Consider the following 18,732-nt stretch of genomic DNA (forward strand, 5'->3'; position numbering starts at 1 on the left):
TTTTTCTCCTGTTAGACTATTTCCATCTTTTGAGCTTTATTTCATTACTTACACTGTAACCAATCAGATACATTTTTCAGTCAAGAAATTGCAGCAAATGCCCGAAAGGTAAGATTGTGTATTTTTCTGAATTATCTCTAGGCTGGTGTTGAGGCCAAATGATGGAAAATTTACATTTATCATTAAGAAGTTAGATCCTTATAGAAAAAAAAATATTTTTCTGTAAATCATCAGCCTTTTCTGAAAATCTGGAAACACATTCATAGGCTTGAAGGATTTTTTTTTAGAACAGTTTTATATTAGGGAAAGTTAGTTTTTCCACATTTCAGGATTTACTTCTCCTCTTGTCACTGACCACACTCCCCAAAGGATTATAAATCTTTCAGAATGAATACCAGCGGACGGGAGCCAAAATATTCAACGTACAGAGCCACAAATGTTAGCCAATTTGCTATTCTTTAAATACCAGCTATGTCAAAGGATTTTCAAATGTTCGTTCCACTTTGACCATAAACATCTTACTGAGGAGAAGCAGGGCAGATATGCAAATATGCTCCTTCTTCAATTAAATCTCCCCCGAGAACGAAATGAGTTGCCCGTACTTCTTTTCACATTTTATCACACATTTGCATTTGTGAGGTTTTAAGAGCTGGAGAAAACAGAGTAAAATATTATGTTCCTAGCTTCTGAAGGCTTTCAAAGAATGCTTCCAGTCAGCTTTTCCACATCTTAAATTAACGCAGTCCCTTCGCTGGTTGTCCTCACCCCGCCTCCCTCATCCTCCTCAGGCATCTCCAGCTCTGCCGGCTCTAAGGCATTCGGGAGCTCACGCTCCCTACCACGACCAGGAGGCCCAGTTCACGGTTGCCATCCGACTCCAAACGTGAGATTGAACTCATGTTGCTTTCTCTCCGTTTTCTCAAAATGTCCTCTTGAAAGATGAATAGAGGACATTTTTAAGAGTAATGTTTCCCCTGGCATTAAATAAAGTCTCTGAAATGAATTAGTCTTACCCACCTGGTGTATAGAGTAATAGCCCCCCTCCCCCCCGGTACTGCTGAGAAGGAAGAAATAAACGTTGACCACGTTGAAACGAAGAAAGCACGCAAGAGTGAAACAGAGCGCAAGCTGCCGGAAACCACTGTTATATTTTTTTCATTCAACGAATTTGCTTACTAATTACTTAACTATTTGCCCAGCCCGATGCCAGGCACTAGAGGCATCCTGATAAATGAAAACAGGCAGGGGCTTTGCCTTTATGGAGCTCACAGTTCAGTGGAGAAGAAAAATTTCATCCAAATCAATGGAAACTTTAAGTCTGAGAAGTGCCTTAAGGAAGAGGGACATGGGACCAGGGAAGCCCACAACAGGGGACTCTAACGGGCGGGGGCATCAGGGAAGGTTCCCGTGAGGAAACGATGCCCAGGCTGAGGTCGCGGCTGAGAGCAGGTGGAGGACGAGGGAGGTGACGAAAGGCCCGCCAGTGACGGGGACAGCGCACCGGAGGAGTGGGGCGCGGCGACAGCGGTAAGACCTAAAGAAAGGCCAGATGGCCGTGACTCAGAGAGCAGGCGGCAGTGTGGTCCCAGATGAGCTGAAAATCTAAGTGGGCAACAGTCCCTGCTGAGCCAAAGGCTGGGCTGAGAACTTGCACCTTTATTTCAAGATTGATAGAAAATATTCAAGGGTGGTTGGTTTTGCCAGGAGGGAGAGGGCTACCGTGAGCTCATGACATTGTTAAAGGTCATTCTGCTGCTGGAGGGTGCAAGCGTGGACAAGCGGAGACCCCTTGGGTACCTGCGGGGGGATAACATGGATTAGCAGGTCGAGGTGACTCAGAGTGTGCTGCAAAGGTTTCCAGTGACTTGGTTCAGAAAAGGATGCAGGAAGCTAGTCGATGGCACTTTGATGGCAAACACGCTCACAGGGTCATCCTTCGGGACCTCCTGTCGGAGTCCTGTGTGCCAGCAGGGGGCAGGAAAGCAGGCAGTGGCGTGATGGGGATCAGAGGCCTCCCTTTCCCTGTTCCCCTCCGTCTTCAATCAGGAGGCAGTGGGTTAGACCCAGTGAGGTGACACCACCAGCCATCCAGCTGGCTTTCAATGGTCTCAGCATTCTTTCCTCCAAACATGCCACTCATAGAGCCATGAACCCTGCCAACGACTGTTTATTAATGATGACAGAGGGGCTGGCGCCCCAGCGCAGAGTTTGGCTCAGAGATCCTGTTCATCTCCCAGGAGCAGGAACGGTAAAAAGCCAGCGCCCCAAGTGAGTGGCACAGAATCACGTTCAGTCAAGGTAGTAAAACACATTGCTTTGCCTTCTGTTTATTTGCAAACTGATTTCATGCTGATGATTCAGCACTTGTACACCTAGGGCTCAAGAGATGAGACGCGAAAGGGCTCCAAGGAAAAAGAGAAAATCGTGTTCCAGAAGAAAAAAGAAATTAGACTCAGATTGTTGGACTGCAGGCTTGCTAAGAACTTTTTTTTTTTTTTAAATGAGGAATGGGTAAGGAACAAGGCAAGGATTCCCTCACATTCTTTTTAAATCGCCATGGAACATTTACATAAATTGATGACTTACTGGAATGCTATTGCAATAAGGAAAAATTTGTAGGAAATGTAGCAGTCTTCCTAAAAAGACTCAGAAGAATGAACTGAATAATTATGATTATTAATAAAAATAGTTTAGTAAAGTGGTTGAATACAAGAGCAATATTCAAAAATGAGTAAGTCCCATATGCTAAGAATAACAAATCAAAATGTGTACTTTGAAAAGAAGTTCCCATGCCCGTACTGGCAAAATAATAATAGCAAAAATATCTATGAGTGAATCTCACAAGAAACGTGTTGTAAATATACGGGGCAAAGCTATTCAGTTTTACTGAAGTATAAAAGAGATGAAATAAGTGAATGGTCGTACCATGTTTCTAAATAGGATAATTCAATGTTATTAAAATTGAAGTTTATCCAAAAATAATTTATAAATTAATGTAAGCCAACCGAAATCCCCACAGCATTTTTGAGTTGTTTTTTTTTTTTAACTTGAGTCTCAACTCATTCTCAAGATGATCTGAAATGGAAAATATGCATTTAAATTTAAAATATTTTAATAAAACTCTCTAGCCAATCAAATATTAAAATATACCAAAGCTACAGTCATTAAAAAGGCATGGAACTGGCATGGGAACATCCAAATAAATCAGTGTAACATAAAGAGATCTGGAAATAAACTCTTACAAGTGAAATTACAGTACTTGACAAAAGTAGCCTCTCAGATCATTGGAGGAAAGAGCGGATGAGCCAGTCACCTGATTCTGAGATCTGACAAACTGAGAGAAACTATTTGCAAATAATTATAACAAAAGATTAACATGCATCAAGAATCAAAAGACAAAAAGCCATACAGGAAAATAGACAAAGTACACAATACAATGGCTACTTGACATATGAAAACATTTACAAACCTCACTAGCAATCAGGAATATGCAAATTCATACAAGATATATTTTCCCCTATAAAATTTTTTAAAAGGCTGAAGATTGGTGAGAGTTTATAACAGTGAATCTCAATCCTAGGTGAGCAGTTTTAATACCCTAGGGAGATTTTAAAGATTATCAATGCCCAGAACCCATTCCAAACTAATTCAGTTCAAACTTCCATGAATGGTATGTGAGCATCAGTCTTTGTTTTGTTTTGTTTTGTTTTGAGGAGCTGCACTGATTTAACACTGTACCCACAGGTGAGAACCTCTGGTATATTATTGATACAGTGTAAATTGGTGTTTGCTTCCTGTCAGCAGTATCACAAAATTTTTATACATAAACCAAGCTTGGTTGATCACTTTTCATAATTTCCCTTTAAAATAAAAATAAAAATTAATGCAGTGCCTCTCAAACTTTACTGTGCATATATTCTCTTTTTTTAACACAGCTTTACTGAGGTATAATTGATATACAAAAATTCTACATATATTTAGTGTATACAATTTGATGGGTTCAGACATATGCATATACCTGTGAAACCATCACCACAATCAAGACAATGAACATATCCGTCACCTCCTCAAATTTCCTTATGCCTCTTCCCTTTTTTGTTTTAATAACACTTAACATAAGATCTGCACTCTTAATTAAATTTTTCAAGTGCGCAAACAGTATTATTAACTACAGGTATGATGCATTTTGCATAACTGAACTGTTATACCCACTGAACAGCAACCCCCCCCCATTAGAACTATCAACATTTTAAATGTGCATACTCTTTGACCCATGCAGTTCAATTTCAAAGAATCTATCCTACAGAAATAGTGTACATATCCAAAGAATATATAAAAATATTTGCTGCAGCATTGTGATAATAACAAAAAAAAATTGATTAGGGGAGACAACCTAAAAAAGTTATCAATAAGGGAACTGTTAAATAAACTACTGATATATGTATAATGGAATACTATGTAGCAATGAAAAGGATTGAGGCAGATATGAAAGCTCACCAAGGCGTTACAGTAACTACACAAAGCCCAATGTAGAATCACAAACAGTATGACTTCATTTTAGGTATAAAAATTACATATGTGTATATATATAAACAAACATCTGGAAGAGGCTTTTCACTTTTATTCTTTGCATGGCTTAAATACTTATAATGAGCATGTGTGAATATATTATTTTATAATATTTTAAACACAGAAGAGGGTGGGGGATGGGCCAGGAGAGGAACACAGAGGTATCAGGAGACCACCACCAGCCAGGATCCAGCTTAGGATCTGCAGCCCTTGCCAGCAGCAAAGGCTAGTGGACCAAAAAGGGACATGGAGTTTAATATTTTTCCTACAAATACACAATTTATAATCATGATTTCAGAAGATTTATAGATGCATGTAAAATGTAACATCATTTATACCAAATCTGGTACCACTTACTCCTCAATGCTCATATTTAGAAATTCCTCAGCATGCAAACCTCTGTAACAGGACTTCAGTGTGTGTTTTTAAAACAAAAAGTAAAGCAGTCTCGTGTGTTCTACAAACTGGGAAGTAGGCAATGCTTCTGTTCTCCACTTTATTTAGCCTCTCAAATAAATTTGAGGGGGAAAGCATGCTTTGAGGAACAAAAACATATTGTTGCTGCAAATACATCAGGCAACAAATTTCCTGAAAAGATCTATTACGTTTTCAGATCGTTACATTAAGCTGCCTTAGATATCAACATTCTTTCCAATCAGAAATCTTACGAATACCTAGATGGGCAGCATGTATCACATAATTATGCTCTAGCTGGACCAGTTAATCGTATGCACTCGTGAATGAATGAATGGAATTAAAGCTGAAGAGACTGCTGTAGAGATGTTTCAAATTGTCATTTTTCACTAGTTAAGTTGATGTGGTCATATAATGCTAGCTAGTGGTGGTACAAACTTATGATTCGATAACGGTTTTGTCATACTCATCTAATTATCTTTGCTTTTTTCTCCACTCTTCATTTAGGATAGCCAAGAGGCAAAGAGAGTTTGAAGCTCAAAAACTGAAAAAAGTTATTGTTGTATTTGTAGAGATCAGATTCCCCTTTGGAGATGAGGTTCCCCTCCATTACTTCCGCCATCTCCTTTGTAACAAAATTAAAAGAGGACTAAGTCTGTTTCAGTGGGCATTACAAACATGCAAGTCACACACATCTCAATTAACCCGAGGAATTAAAATGTGTTCACTTCTTACACTGCATCATGTAAGAAGACTTCCGTGCAGGCTCTGCTGAGTAGACATTCCATTAGATGATGGGATTTATGTACCTTCTGATTGCTAACATTTTTGTTTTTAGGTACAAAAGTCCTACTCTTTTTGTCTTGGAGACTGTTTTTAAAGTGAACCCACATCAGTGTAACAACATATGTATTAACTTACAAGAATTGTTTCTCAGGGAACTGGTCCTAATTTTTCTTTTTAACTACTAGACTTCATTTGGGTGCACAAGCAGTGGCCATTGTTTTCCATTTATGAAAGACTTTTTTTTAAGATTCTTTTTAACATAATAACACCACACTATCACATTCTCCATCTCTTTAACTAAAAACCTAGCACATTCTGACGCTGCTTTCCAAAAATGAAGACTGAATTCTTTTGTTAAGAAGTACTCCACGTGTAATTGGTTTCCAACTCACAGGAGAGAAAGCAGGAATGCTCAAGTGCTGGGCGTTCAAGCCCCCTGAGCCCTGAACTTCTGCACAGGAGGCCTGAATGACCACAGAGCCCTGGACGCCTCCTCGGCCCACAGCCACCTTCTGTGCGGCCCGGAGTGGAGCAGGTCTCGGCTTTTCCTCCAACGAGACAGGGATCACACTACCTGCCTCTCCAAACCCAAAGCCAAGTAACGAGGAAGGAATTTAATTAACTGGATTGATTGCCAAGTACATCAGATTTCTGTGATGAAAAAACATTCCCAATTACGACTTCAAAGAACTCTTTAGCCAATTAAGGTTGTGAGTGCACGGCGGGGTGTGTATGTGTGTGTGTTAATCAGTTCGTGGAAGATCAGTAAGGAACACGAGCCCCACAAAAGTGATCTTTGACAAAGGTTTTCAAGTCTGAAAAATGCCCTTGCCAAGAACCCCACTCCAGAGAGGAAATCCAAAACATTCCAGAGAGGGAGCCTGGAAAGCCTCTTCGGAAGCCTCCTGGGATTTCTGATCTGAATGTCTTCTCGATGTCGCTCTGACGCAAGAGTCCCGGGCACTGCTGAGCCAGGGGAACCACCAAATACCTTCACTTTTCACGGGCTGACAGTTCTCAGTTTGTGGCTACATCACAGAAAAACAACTAGCAAGACCTCAGACTCACATGAAAGGTGGAATCGACACACGCTTGGTCACATGGAATAAGTTAACTGGGCCCTACAGCCCAATGACAGCGCGGGTGGAGGCAGAGGATTCACATGTGGTGATGCCCTGCCGTGATCATAAGCTGCCCTCAGCAGTCCACACCAGCCACTCTCTGCCGAATGACCTGCGTTCAGGTAGCATCGTCATCCCCCTAGAACTTGGGAACAATGATTGCCCCAATATCATACTCAAAGCTGATCCCATATTTCTGAATTTACATTAAAAAGCCCACCTCGCCCCAGTTTCCATATCTAGCTCTTCCCAGTGTTAGTGTGTAGGAGCTTTCAATCAGAGGGAAAATTACTTTAAAAATAAACATTTTTCTCTTTTTGCTTCAAACTTTCCTAATTACTTATCCTCCTTTAATTAATCTTTTTAAGCCACTAACTGGTTGCACAAAATTACCGAATCAAATGTTACTTTCTTTGAGATTAATAAAAGGACCAGTGAAGCAAACTGCTTGTAAGATGGCAAACTAATTTTTAAGGAATTTAACATAAAAATTTTGATCCAGAAATATTAGAAATATTGCCTTAGCTGTACTAACTTGAGTGAGAGGCAGCTACCTTCTAATTGGCTTGTAAGAGGCCACATTTGTTCATGAATAAAATAAAAAAACACGAACAGGCCACCTGCTCCACAGTTTTTTCTAAGTCTCGTTCATCCCTCTGGCTCTCAAAATGGTAGCTCATTTCTAGTGAATAATTGGAGCTTCAGTCCTTTATTTCCAACTATTGTATGGGCATTTCTATTTGCATATTTCACTCTCTTCAAACTTAATCTGCCCCCAAACCAACCCTCCTCATAAACCGGCCTGCCTTCTTTCTTGGCCATGTCCTTGCTGCTTCCAAGGACACTTACCCTATTCCAAGCCCTCAACACACTCTTATCAGTGCAGCCTCTGTCGCTGGCTTCCAGTCTTCCCACTGGGATTCGTTTTGCATATCACCTGCTGGTGGACTCAGCTTTCTAAATCAATGCTTTCATCACCCTGCTTCACCAGCTGGACTCTGATCAAAATCCCAGGTGCAGAAATAGGCACCCCACAGGGAGGAGGAGTACCTGGGGAAGTGGCTCTGGGGATTAACCCTAGATTCCTCCATTATTGCAGCAAGCACTCAGGTGCAAGCCCCGCTGAATGAAGCACATCAGAGTAGGGCACACCCCTCCAAACTTGCTTGCTAATATCCCAGCGGAGCCTGGAGTTGACGAACAGATAGCTTATCCTCAATGAACGGCCCTAGAAAGTGCCTACAGGAGAGACAAAGCACGATTCTAGACCCAGCCTCTGAGATCCTTTCCAACTACCCAAAAGCGAACCACCCGTAGTCTAGTCTCCTCAACTTTCTCTTGGATTTATTCATCCTATAGTATTAAATTCCATCGTTAATCCACATAGAGATGGATTCCAGCAGGCTACAACTATGGGTCCAGAAATCCATGCTTCAGTTTAAGGATACTTACACTAAGGTGTGTGAAATTCAGATCTACTTATAATTATGAACTTTCAACATTTTGTCTCATGTTACTAAAAGGTACCTATTTGTATTCATTTATATTGTTGGAACACTTGTGGTGAAGAAGTATTCCCCATTTCCAAACAACAAAAATTCTCCAACTCTCCTGTTTCACCAAGGGGTTCCATACATTTCCGATTTAGAATTGAGTGAAACTTACTGTATTTCTAGAGAGACTCACAGTATTAGTGTGGGGCGTATACCTTAACAACCAGCTCCCCCAGTCGCTGGGACTGAGCCAAAGCAAAACATCTCAGTTGTGAGATTCTGAAGCCACAATGGACAGGGGAGAAAAGAAGATTCATATAATGCTGGCAGGTGCAGCAAGGAAGCCATCTATCTACAAGGAGGCTGGAAGAGGGAAAGGAGGGGACGGGAGTAAAAGAAGATCGGGAAAGACATCCCCAGCAGAAGGAACCGAACGACTCAGGCTCAGAGGGAGGAAAAGCGGTTCTCAAGGAGCTGAGAGCGGAAGACAGCCTGGCACCTGGGGAACCTCATTCTGTCCCTGGCACACCTGAGCAGAGGGCGGAGAGGCAAGCCTGGGCTCACTAGTGAGACACCCTGTGAGATACAGAAATGAGTTTAATGTGGTCTCTCCACTCAAAGAGTAGCTGATAAGACAGGCTGCACCACAAGGGGTAGCAGAAGGCAGAATGGAAGCGCTTCCCACTCAGGTGGCTGAAAAAGGAGTTTATTGCTTCATTTAGAATTAGGGTGCAAAGTCACCAGCTATGTGTGTGGGGGGAGGGGAAGCTGGAAGGCTGATGAGTAAAAATGCAATATAACCATTAGTTTAAAAATTAAACCGTGTTCTAAAAATCCCGATTGAAAATATATATACAGATGTAAAACTTGCAAGTTGAAAGGAACGTATGTCAAAGCCAAATAATTAAAGACTAACTCCCGTTATGATGTGCCAAGATCTGAGCTCATAGCTCTGGATAAATACTAAGCTATATCATTCATTGACTTGTCGGGGTATTAATGAGCTCATCAAAACTTTTTCAACAATTGCAGACATTGCTGTACTTGGAAAATGGTAAGTGGAGAGTCAGTCAAGATTAACATTTCTCTGCTGTTTGAAATCTACATTTAAGGCATGATTGTGTAAATTACAATGTCAGGTGTATTTTTCTGAGATTACCTAGAGACATTCGATTTTGCATTTCATGGGCTTTTAATATCCTTTTGTGTCTCCATATAAGAAACATTTATCTGTGTCGAAAACCTTGAAATCATTTGTAGATATACTGTTTCTTTTATTGGCTATGTTAAGAATATTTACCTGTGGGAACTATAATAATTCCAAGCAATTTATTCTCTGGCCAAAAGTATCACATTTGCACATGATTTATTGACGGGTAACTTATGCAAGCTTAGGTAGCACTTCATCAATACGTGTTTTCCTTAGCTGCTCTGGGACAGCAACAGCGCATCCCTTTTTGGCCTGCTGTTCTGTGGACTTAGGCTAAATAGTTGAAAAGCGCAAGACAGCTATTCAATAATGAGACTCTTCCCAGACACACTGCGCCATGTTCGCGGGGAGGATGTTTTTCACTGTTTATCCACTAGCTGCCCCATTAAGTCCTTGGGGAGAAAATTCTTTCTGCTCTTACCACCAGGATCAGTTACCCTCTTTGGCAAGTGGGTTGTTTTTGACCTTATGATGGTAAGAGTCCCTCGCTGTATTAACTCACTGTATTTCTTCCTTCTATCGGTTGCCAGAATCTCAAAGCAAAAGCTGAGGATCGCCTGTGCACGTCACTAAGCCTCCCCGGCTCACCTGGTCTACAGTCGTAAGATGCAACAACAGTAATTACATTGCCAACAGGTGCTGAGCTAGGCCCTTTTTGCTAAGCTCTCAACATGTGTTAGATTTCATGTAATATTTACAGTAACCCTAAAATGTGGGATCTTTTATTTTGCCATCTTGACCAATGAGGAAACCAAAGCTGGCAGAGGCCCGCCAGCGCCCCCAAGGCCACTGAGCTAGTAACTGGCAGACACCCGACTCAGCTGAAGTCTTTCTGACTTCGAAGATCATGCCTCTAACTGCTCCTTTATCCTGCCTCCTGGCCCAGCTGACACATCTGCCCTTTTGACTCTTTGATTCCTTTTGCTAATGAAATAAAATTAACAGACCAAAATTCTTTGCATAAACACCAACACATCTTCCAAAAGGCCCCGTCCAAGCCCCAGTGCCTGTGGCTGCAGTGCTGGGTGGCAGAGTTCGCTGCCAGTTTTTCCCTGCATGACACGCTCTCTTTGAGTGGAGATCCCGGGCAACCCCGGGCTCACAGGCCACGCAGGTCACCCGAGCCCAGACGCTGCTGCCGTGTGTGCGGGGCTGGCCGCCGTGCTGACCGGATGGTTTGTGCACAGAGACTCCCGCCAAAGGGGTGCGAGACCGTGCGGCCCAAACGCCAGCCTATGCTCCACACTAGTGTTTCCAAGTTCCCAACAGATAGGAATCTTCCAGATTCCTGACTGAAACACTGGAATCCCAGAAATTCTCAGGAATTCCTGAAATCCTCAGTTATTTTGTATTTTTTCCTAAATTTTACTTATGTTATTCTACAACTGATGATGATAATAGCAAACTGTTTCCATAATAAACAGCACAGCACTTTTTGTGGTAAAGATTATAAACATTTCCAAGGTTTTCTGTATTAAAAAAACTATATATATTTAAATTGCAATAACATGTAAAAATGATCTCCACCTGCTATTTGATAACAGAAGACACTAGAAGAGGGAACATTAACACAAAATAAATACTAACTAAAAGCCATTTTAAAAATTGAAAGATATTAAAATATTTATCATTTATAAGATATTCTCAAAATGTAATGATAAAATATACAAATCATTAATTGTTCTATCCAGCAGTCTTGACTTTTCTTTCATGACAAATATTCCAGATGTTAAAAATTTCCTTTCATTTTGCATTGACATTGGTCAGATTGTTAAGAGGTTTCCAAAAGCATAGCCAAGGTGGGCATTAGGTTTGCTTCGCATACACTCATTTCCCTTTTTAAGGATGCAGATACGTTATCTGCTTGCCCTGATTCTGATCTGGCCGTTAAATCTATGTTGTTTTTGCTAATTCAGATTTTAGATCAGCTTCTGATTTCAGGACAGAGGGTTGCACAACCCACAGTCACATCTTCCTCTCTCTGCACTTCTTCCATTAAATCACTTGAAAAGAACAAATTGTAATATATAATACATATAACATAGTGACTATCCAAACACTGGAAAAATGCCAGGGCACCTCCAAATGACGTCCCACTCAGAGCTAGCAGGCTCAGCAAGGCCACAGGGGATCACAGGTCAAAATCTTAAATTTAACAACTTACTTCGCTTCACAAGTTTGTTATCTCTTGGAACACCACTAACAGGGTTTGTGTAAAGCATACGATACATATAAGCTTATTACTCATTTTTGCAAGAATGACTCGCCATTAGCAGCAGATACACACTTAGAGCAGGCGGGAGCAGCGAGCAAGTCTCCCTGACTAGGCTGTGACCACCGTTCTCTGCCCTGAGGTCTGCAAACGCCTGCCTTCAACTCTGACTCTGCTGCCGGAATTTTCTTCTCTCTTTTTTAAACTTTACTGAGGGATAACTGACACATATAATTGTTTATCTACATCGTACAGGGTGCTGGTGTGATACGCACATACACTGCGGAGTGATTACCAAGATAATTAACTGTTCTTACTTCCCGTGGTATCGGTAGATTCCTCTGAACCAATAATTTCTTCAGGATGATTACTAAATTTTACTTCTCAGATTTTAATTCTCTCTAATTTCCCAATTTCTTGATTAAGTTTTCTTAGGATTCAGGAAAATGTAAAATTTGTTTCTGAGAAATGCTGGGAATTGCAGCTGAGACCGTGTCCATCAGAGGAAGGGGCCATATTTTTCTTTTAGGAAAAACTTTTTCGACTTACTTGCACCTACAGGACTGTGTGCATGCAGAGGGCCTTTGCTGAATTCACAAAAATGTGCACATAGGCTGTTTTACCCGTCAGCTGGGAATGACCTCAAAGGCACAGGAAAAGCATCCTTTAGCAATTTAGGAGTCACATAAATATCTTTAAATAGGATGAGCCACTGGCAAACGCAGGAGGACAAGATGCTTTCACAAGTGCTTCCGGGATGTAGCTTCAGACACGGCCTGGACATCATCAGGGTCCACATCCAATAACAGAAGTCAGTATTCGTCCCAGTTTGGGTAAATCATTTTCCTTGCCCCACCCCACATTCAAAGACTTAAACACAATGTCTTATGGGCCAGTTTTTATGTAAAATGTTTTTACACGTGATCTTAAAGAGAGTCACAGAAATGGACCAATATTGCGTATTTTAAGCACCTACAATGTATCAGACACAACATCACATGTTTCAAATGTGTTTTCTTAGTCCTTAAAATAACCCCATAGTGGGTATTACTAATTTCACTCCATGGGTTGGGAAAATTAAGGCTCAAAATCATAACTCTTTAACAGTCACACTGCTAGTAAGTGACACAACCTAGAAATTAGTCTAGGTCCAACTTCAAAACTCCTTGCTCTTTCTACCACACCAGACTGCAAATCATAAAATGTTGACAAGTCACAACATCTGCTGGTGGTCATGGCCCACTGACTGCTCCCCAGTCAGGGGAGAGGGCTGGTACCAGGCAGCCTGGCTGCTCCATGAGGACAAACTTCATTATCCTCAGGGTGATAAGACCTTCTCGTGTGCACATTTAAATAGTAACAGAGATACTACCTTACTTGAAAGAAACATATAGTAAGCTTGGAAGCAGAATATACATTTTTTAGGAAAAAATTTAAAATAAACATTGCAAACACAGTGCAAAAGGTCTGTCTCTCACCTTCAAATATTTCACCAGCTTCTGAATTTGCCAGTATTCTGATGGCAAATCTGCATTTGCTTCCTTACGACGTTCAGATGGTTCTTCATCTTCCTCACTCTCTGAGGCGCTGTCACTAATAATGTCCTCAACCTTTTGAACACTCTTACTAAAAACAATAACAACAACATCATAAAATAAGTATATTTATGCTACAGCATGGACATGGGTATAAGGTTACTATTTCAACAACATGTCCATAAGCAATGTATAAGATACTAACATCTTCCGAGTTCTGGAAGCTCTCTGTTAAGACCTATATGAGGAGGTGAATAAATGCATGAATCTATAGCAGGTGCAGTTTAGTATTATTGTTATGGATGCAATAATAATAAAGAAAAGTAAGAAATGACAAGGGTATTAGGTAAATGACCTAAGATGTTTCTGTACAATAAGGCAGCTGCTTGTCAGTGGTTAAATAACTTAAATAACTTGTGATTATTTATATTTACATTTGTTCTATTTATTTACTTAAAAATGAATTTACAGTTAAAACTTCAGTTCTCTAATCGCACTGGCCACACTGCAAGTGCTCAATAATTGCACATGGCTAGTGGCCACCATGCTGGACAGCTCAGAAATCCACCACTTCTATCACTGCAGAAAGCTCAGTGGGACAGGCTGCCAGTGCCCGAAAGGAAGAGGCATTTGCTCCCATCACAAAGGGAGTTCCCTTTATTCCTCACTGCTCTAGAGGTTTCTAACCCAACATCAAGGTCACGGACACAGGCTAGCTCACTCAAGCCCTCCAGACAATGTCTAATTCATCCTTATTTCCTTTCTTTCTCTGCCTCCTCTCCTCTCTCCATCACCCCATTGTGCTCTCTTCCATAAGTCTTTTCTAGTCTTTTCCACCTGGAAGCATAGGAGGAGGGTGGCTAACTGTCAAGTTCCATTAACTTTTAAGGTCCTACCACTCTGTTAATTTCTCAGGTCTTGCAGCACAAAGAGCTCGAATTCTTGTACTTTCAAAAGCACAGGACGGTGCAGCTGTGCTCCCTGCGCCACAGCGGGGTGGAATCCTGAACGGAAGTGCCTGTTCCAATTTAACAAGCCCACATGAGCTGAGTTTCAGGTTTATGTATTCGCTTGTCCGAAAGATGTCAGGAACACCTGAGCTGGTTACAGAGGAAAGTCGGGTAGATCAGATCTACTCAAGAAACGATGTAAACGCCTATGTTCGCAGCAGCAGCATTTACAGGAGCCAAGACATGGAAGCAACCTCCGTGTCCATCGACAACGGATAAAGAAGAGGTGGTAAAAACATCAAGCTGAGTGAAAATGAAAATACAGCTGGTACAGCCACTGTGGGAGACAGGGTGAAGGGTCCTCGGAAAGTCAGCGACGGAGCTGCCATGCGGTCCAGCATTCCGCCCCTGGATGTATATCTGAAGGACAGACTAAGGTGAAAAAGCCATTCAGTGGTGGAAAAATGGCCTTTTCATCAAACAGTGTTGGAGCAATTGGACATCACTAGGTTAAAAAAAAAAAGGAAGAACCTTGACCTTGGCAAGGGTGTCACACTTTATAAAAAATTAACTCAGAATGGATCCCAGTCATTAATGTAAACTGTAGAACTATAAAAGCCCAGGTTTTTTTCCAAGTGTGCGTATTTTATAACGTGAAACTCCTGCCATTTCTTCCCACCACCGTCCTAAAATAAAAGTGGCTGAACCTCCTCCCCCAGATACGTTGTTTTTGTTGTCAAACTGAAAATCGATAATGACAAATAACATGTATCACTTTAGAATGGCAAAGCCATCGGTCATCAGTACAGTGAGGCTCAGAAAGACGGCGGTTTTGCTATGACACAATTATTCAGAGGCAGGAGATCAGCTAAGAGCCCAGTTCTGCTCCCACTTACTTACCTGCTTTTTGCATTAAATATATTCATTTACATAGGGTTAACTAATATCAGTAGACCGATGTATTTAAAGTAACTTCACATTAAAAGGATATCTTGTAAATCTACTTAAAGAAATCTACTACTCCCATTTTTACAGCATTCCTGCTAACTGTCAATATGGATATCTTAGGGCCCTAATAGGAACAAGTAAGAACACCATTAACTGGCATTCACTAGCCCGTGTCGTGTAGGGGGTGGCCTTTAACAACGGGCCAGGGTAACAGAAACACACCGAAACTGTGCTATTCCAGGCAAAATAGATGGTCTTGGCTTTTCAAGTCTTCCTCCATGTTTTCCTCCTTGGGTGTCTCTTACTGAGCTTCTTTTCCTAAAGAAATAGTAACTTTATTAATTACCTTATGCTGATGAATAGGAAATTAAAAATAGAAACGTGGATGAATATTCCATCCTTTTCATGTACCCAAATGATGTGCTTTCCTGACACAGAGACTGACTCTGAGCTCCGGCCTCCTCTGACACCTGAGACGTCCCTTTTGGTCCTTTAAGCACCGCTAGTCACTTTACATACTGAAGAATCGCTTTGCCCAATGTTCCTTTGTACTAGGTCTCCACAGGCTGCCGTAACTGGGAAGGCCCTTCCTTCTGTGATTTCTGTCCTGGAGCAGAGTTGCCTGTTTCTCTACCTCACCGCCCCTCCCCCATCAACTTTGCAGCAGGGCCCCTGCCTGGTTTTCTGGGTCTTCCCAAGCTTAGCATACTCCTTGGCACATACTGGGTCTGCTTTAAATACCCAACTAGTAAATTATTAGTTGAAAAAGTAAGCACATGGGAAAAGCAGGCTTTTATAATTCCCCTCCCAGTTAACAGGCAGCCCATGTGTTTGTCATTTTCAGACTCTTTCCAGTCAGGCTCCAAAGGTCAAACACCCCAGAATCAATGAGAATCAGAGGAGCAAGCAGCTTCCTCCTTCCAGAAAACCCTTGCCTTCTGTCAGCTCTCTGAGTTTGCTTCCAAATTACCATCACCTGTGGTTCTAAGACTCCCTGCAGCTGAGGGTCCCCAGGTGACCAGCTGGGAACCAGGTCTTAACCCAAGAAGGGGACAACACAGAATACTGAAAATAGATTGCAACTTTTAAGCCTACTTGCTAAACTGTAAAAAGTGGTCTGGGCGTCTCTGCTTTGGCGTTGACACTGGTCCTTAATCTTTGCTTTGGCGCCGATTTGGAGGCGGCGGACTTGTACGTTTCAGACATTTCATCAAACCAGTGTCCGCCTTACTCAGGACCTTCCCTTTCTGTAGTGTTCACTTGGAGTTCTGTTACTGACAAGATGCTACCTCTATGAAATTTTCCCTCAGTAACTCCATGTAATTTAATCACATAACTTAAAAATGAGTTCTCCTAGCACTCCCTTAACCTGGTCCCTACCACAACATTTGCATTTCCCGAGTGACTCCTCCACGTGTCTCAGCATCTTTTCCAGGTATTACTTGCCCTGATCCACCATCTACGTGAGAGGGAACCATGCTCTCCCTTCACGGTGCTCTGGGCACACACCCTGTTGGATGCCGAATCTTTCTGCTTGGAACATGAAGAGAGGAGGAAGGAATCAACTTGCATTACGGATGGAGATGTAAGCATCTACTCTGTATTTTCCCCTGACGAAATAAAGGTATGTGAAAAGGTAGGCAAACATGTGGTTAGCGAGGATGCCTCAGACAACCCAGCATGTAAATGTCTACATACCCTTTGGCATCAACAGTGCTCTTCCAGTTTAAGCTTGGCTCTAATCTCTTGGTCATCTGTTTCTTCCCCAGATTAATTCTGCTGCTCTCCAGTGCACTCCTATGGGAAGCGGTGCTAGCTTTACGCAAGGTGGCGTCCTCCCTCTTCCTAGGTGTCTCATCGGGCTGGTCCTTTTCCTTTTGCTGTCCTTCATTGACTCTAACCTTCTACAATTTAAACAGCAACAACAACAACAAAAAAAATGACCACCCTTTTACAATGATAACACTTCTGAATTGTCTTGTGCTATCTGAAAATTAACCCCAGGGATAGAAGCAGACAAAGAGGTCTCGAGATGCTCTAACTTGCATTGCTTAGCAACACAGATTGCATCCAGGCAACTTCAGGACCAACGCCCCTGCTGGAGTTGGGCTGACAGTGATGGGGCGATCCTAAACTCACGTCTGCTGCAGCGCACCGCAGCAGGGCTGGACCGCCTCTCTCCTCACCACCACTGGAGAAGAATTACACTCAGACCCCACGGTGACGGGGACGCCTCTTAGTCACATTGCTGAGACCGAGGGTAAGGCGAACATCTTGCAGATGGCCAGAGATAAAAGCCACATCACAGTCAGAGGAAGAAACATAACAATTAAAAGAGACTTCTCATCAGAGACAATGCAGTCCAGAAAACAAGGGAGTCATATCTTTCAAGTGACAAAAGGAGAGGGGGGAAAAAAAAAAAATCTGTAGGAAAGCTGAGAGAATTCACTGCCAAAAGATTTGGGCTAGAAAAATGTTCCTGAAGCTCTTCAATCAGAAGGACAGAACATGGATCAAAACAATGTGGAAATGGTCAAAATAAATATAAAAGGCTCTGATGAGGAGTTAGCATGTCAAAGCAAAATGTATGACAATAATAGTGCAAAGGACAGAGAGAGGCATCTGAAGTGCACTGCTGTAAGGTTCTTAAACGATCTTGTGAAACTGCACAGTATTACTTAAAAGGCAGACGTGATCAGTTAGAGAGATATATTAAAAGCCCTGGGGCAGCAAGTAAGATACTTTAAAAAGGAGTGTAATTGATGGAATAATAGCATAAATAAAATGGAATCATTCTAAAAGTTCAATTAATTCAAAAGAGGGAAAAAAGAACAAAGAACAAATGGGACAAATAAAAACAACTAGCAAAATAGTAAATTTAATTCAACCCTATCAGTAGGTACACTACATGAAAATGATTTAAAAACTTTGATTAAAAGAAATCGTTAGATTGGATGAAAAAGGAAAACCCGACTATTCGTGGTCTAAAAGAAACTACTTTATCTATAAAGATATAAATACACTATAAGCAAAAGGCTAGAAAAAATATTCCATGCAACTAATATCAAAAAAGCAGGAAAGGCTACGTTAAAATCAGACAAAATGGACTTCAAAACAAATAATAGTATCAGGGACAAAGAGAGAGAGAGCCAATTAGCGCCCGATTCTAACTGCGCGTTCACCGAACAGAACTTCAAAATATGTAGGGCAAAAATAAAACTAACAGGAAAAATGGATAAATCCGCAATTAGGAGACTTCAGAACTCCCCTCTCAGTGATCAACAAAATGAGCAGAAACAAATTAATAAGAATATAAAAGACCTGAGGAAAACCATCAGCCAACTGGACATAACTGACATTTATAGAACACAGCACACAGCAGCAGCAGAGTACACATTCTTCTCAAATGCACAAGGCTAAGTCACCAAAAGGCACCACATTCTAAGCCATAAAACAAGCATCTACCAATTTAAAAGAACAAAAACCATACAGAA

General features: G+C 41.4%; 1 protein-coding gene across 5 annotated transcripts in view; it reads right to left on the bottom strand.

Moving 5' to 3' along the window:
• The window catches only part of ODAD2 (outer dynein arm docking complex subunit 2), a 147,007-nt gene that overhangs the window by 103,159 nt on the left and 25,116 nt on the right, over positions 1–18,732 (bottom strand). For 4 of the 5 annotated variants that reach the window (XM_031444555.2, XM_031444554.2, XM_031444556.2 and 1 more), the window contains 3 exons: positions 16,937–17,142; positions 15,461–15,556; positions 13,284–13,431 (listed from right to left, as the gene is read on the bottom strand). In XM_031444555.2, the coding sequence (XP_031300415.2) occupies positions 13,284–13,431; positions 15,461–15,556; positions 16,937–17,142 (450 nt within the window). The remainder of the gene's footprint in view (positions 1–13,283; positions 13,432–15,460; positions 15,557–16,936; positions 17,143–18,732) is intronic. The other variant, XM_064479542.1, reaches the window with a different exon arrangement.

This window comes from Camelus dromedarius, chromosome 26 (genome assembly GCF_036321535.1).
Source record: "Camelus dromedarius isolate mCamDro1 chromosome 26, mCamDro1.pat, whole genome shotgun sequence".
Lineage (NCBI taxonomy): Eukaryota > Metazoa > Chordata > Mammalia > Artiodactyla > Camelidae > Camelus > Camelus dromedarius.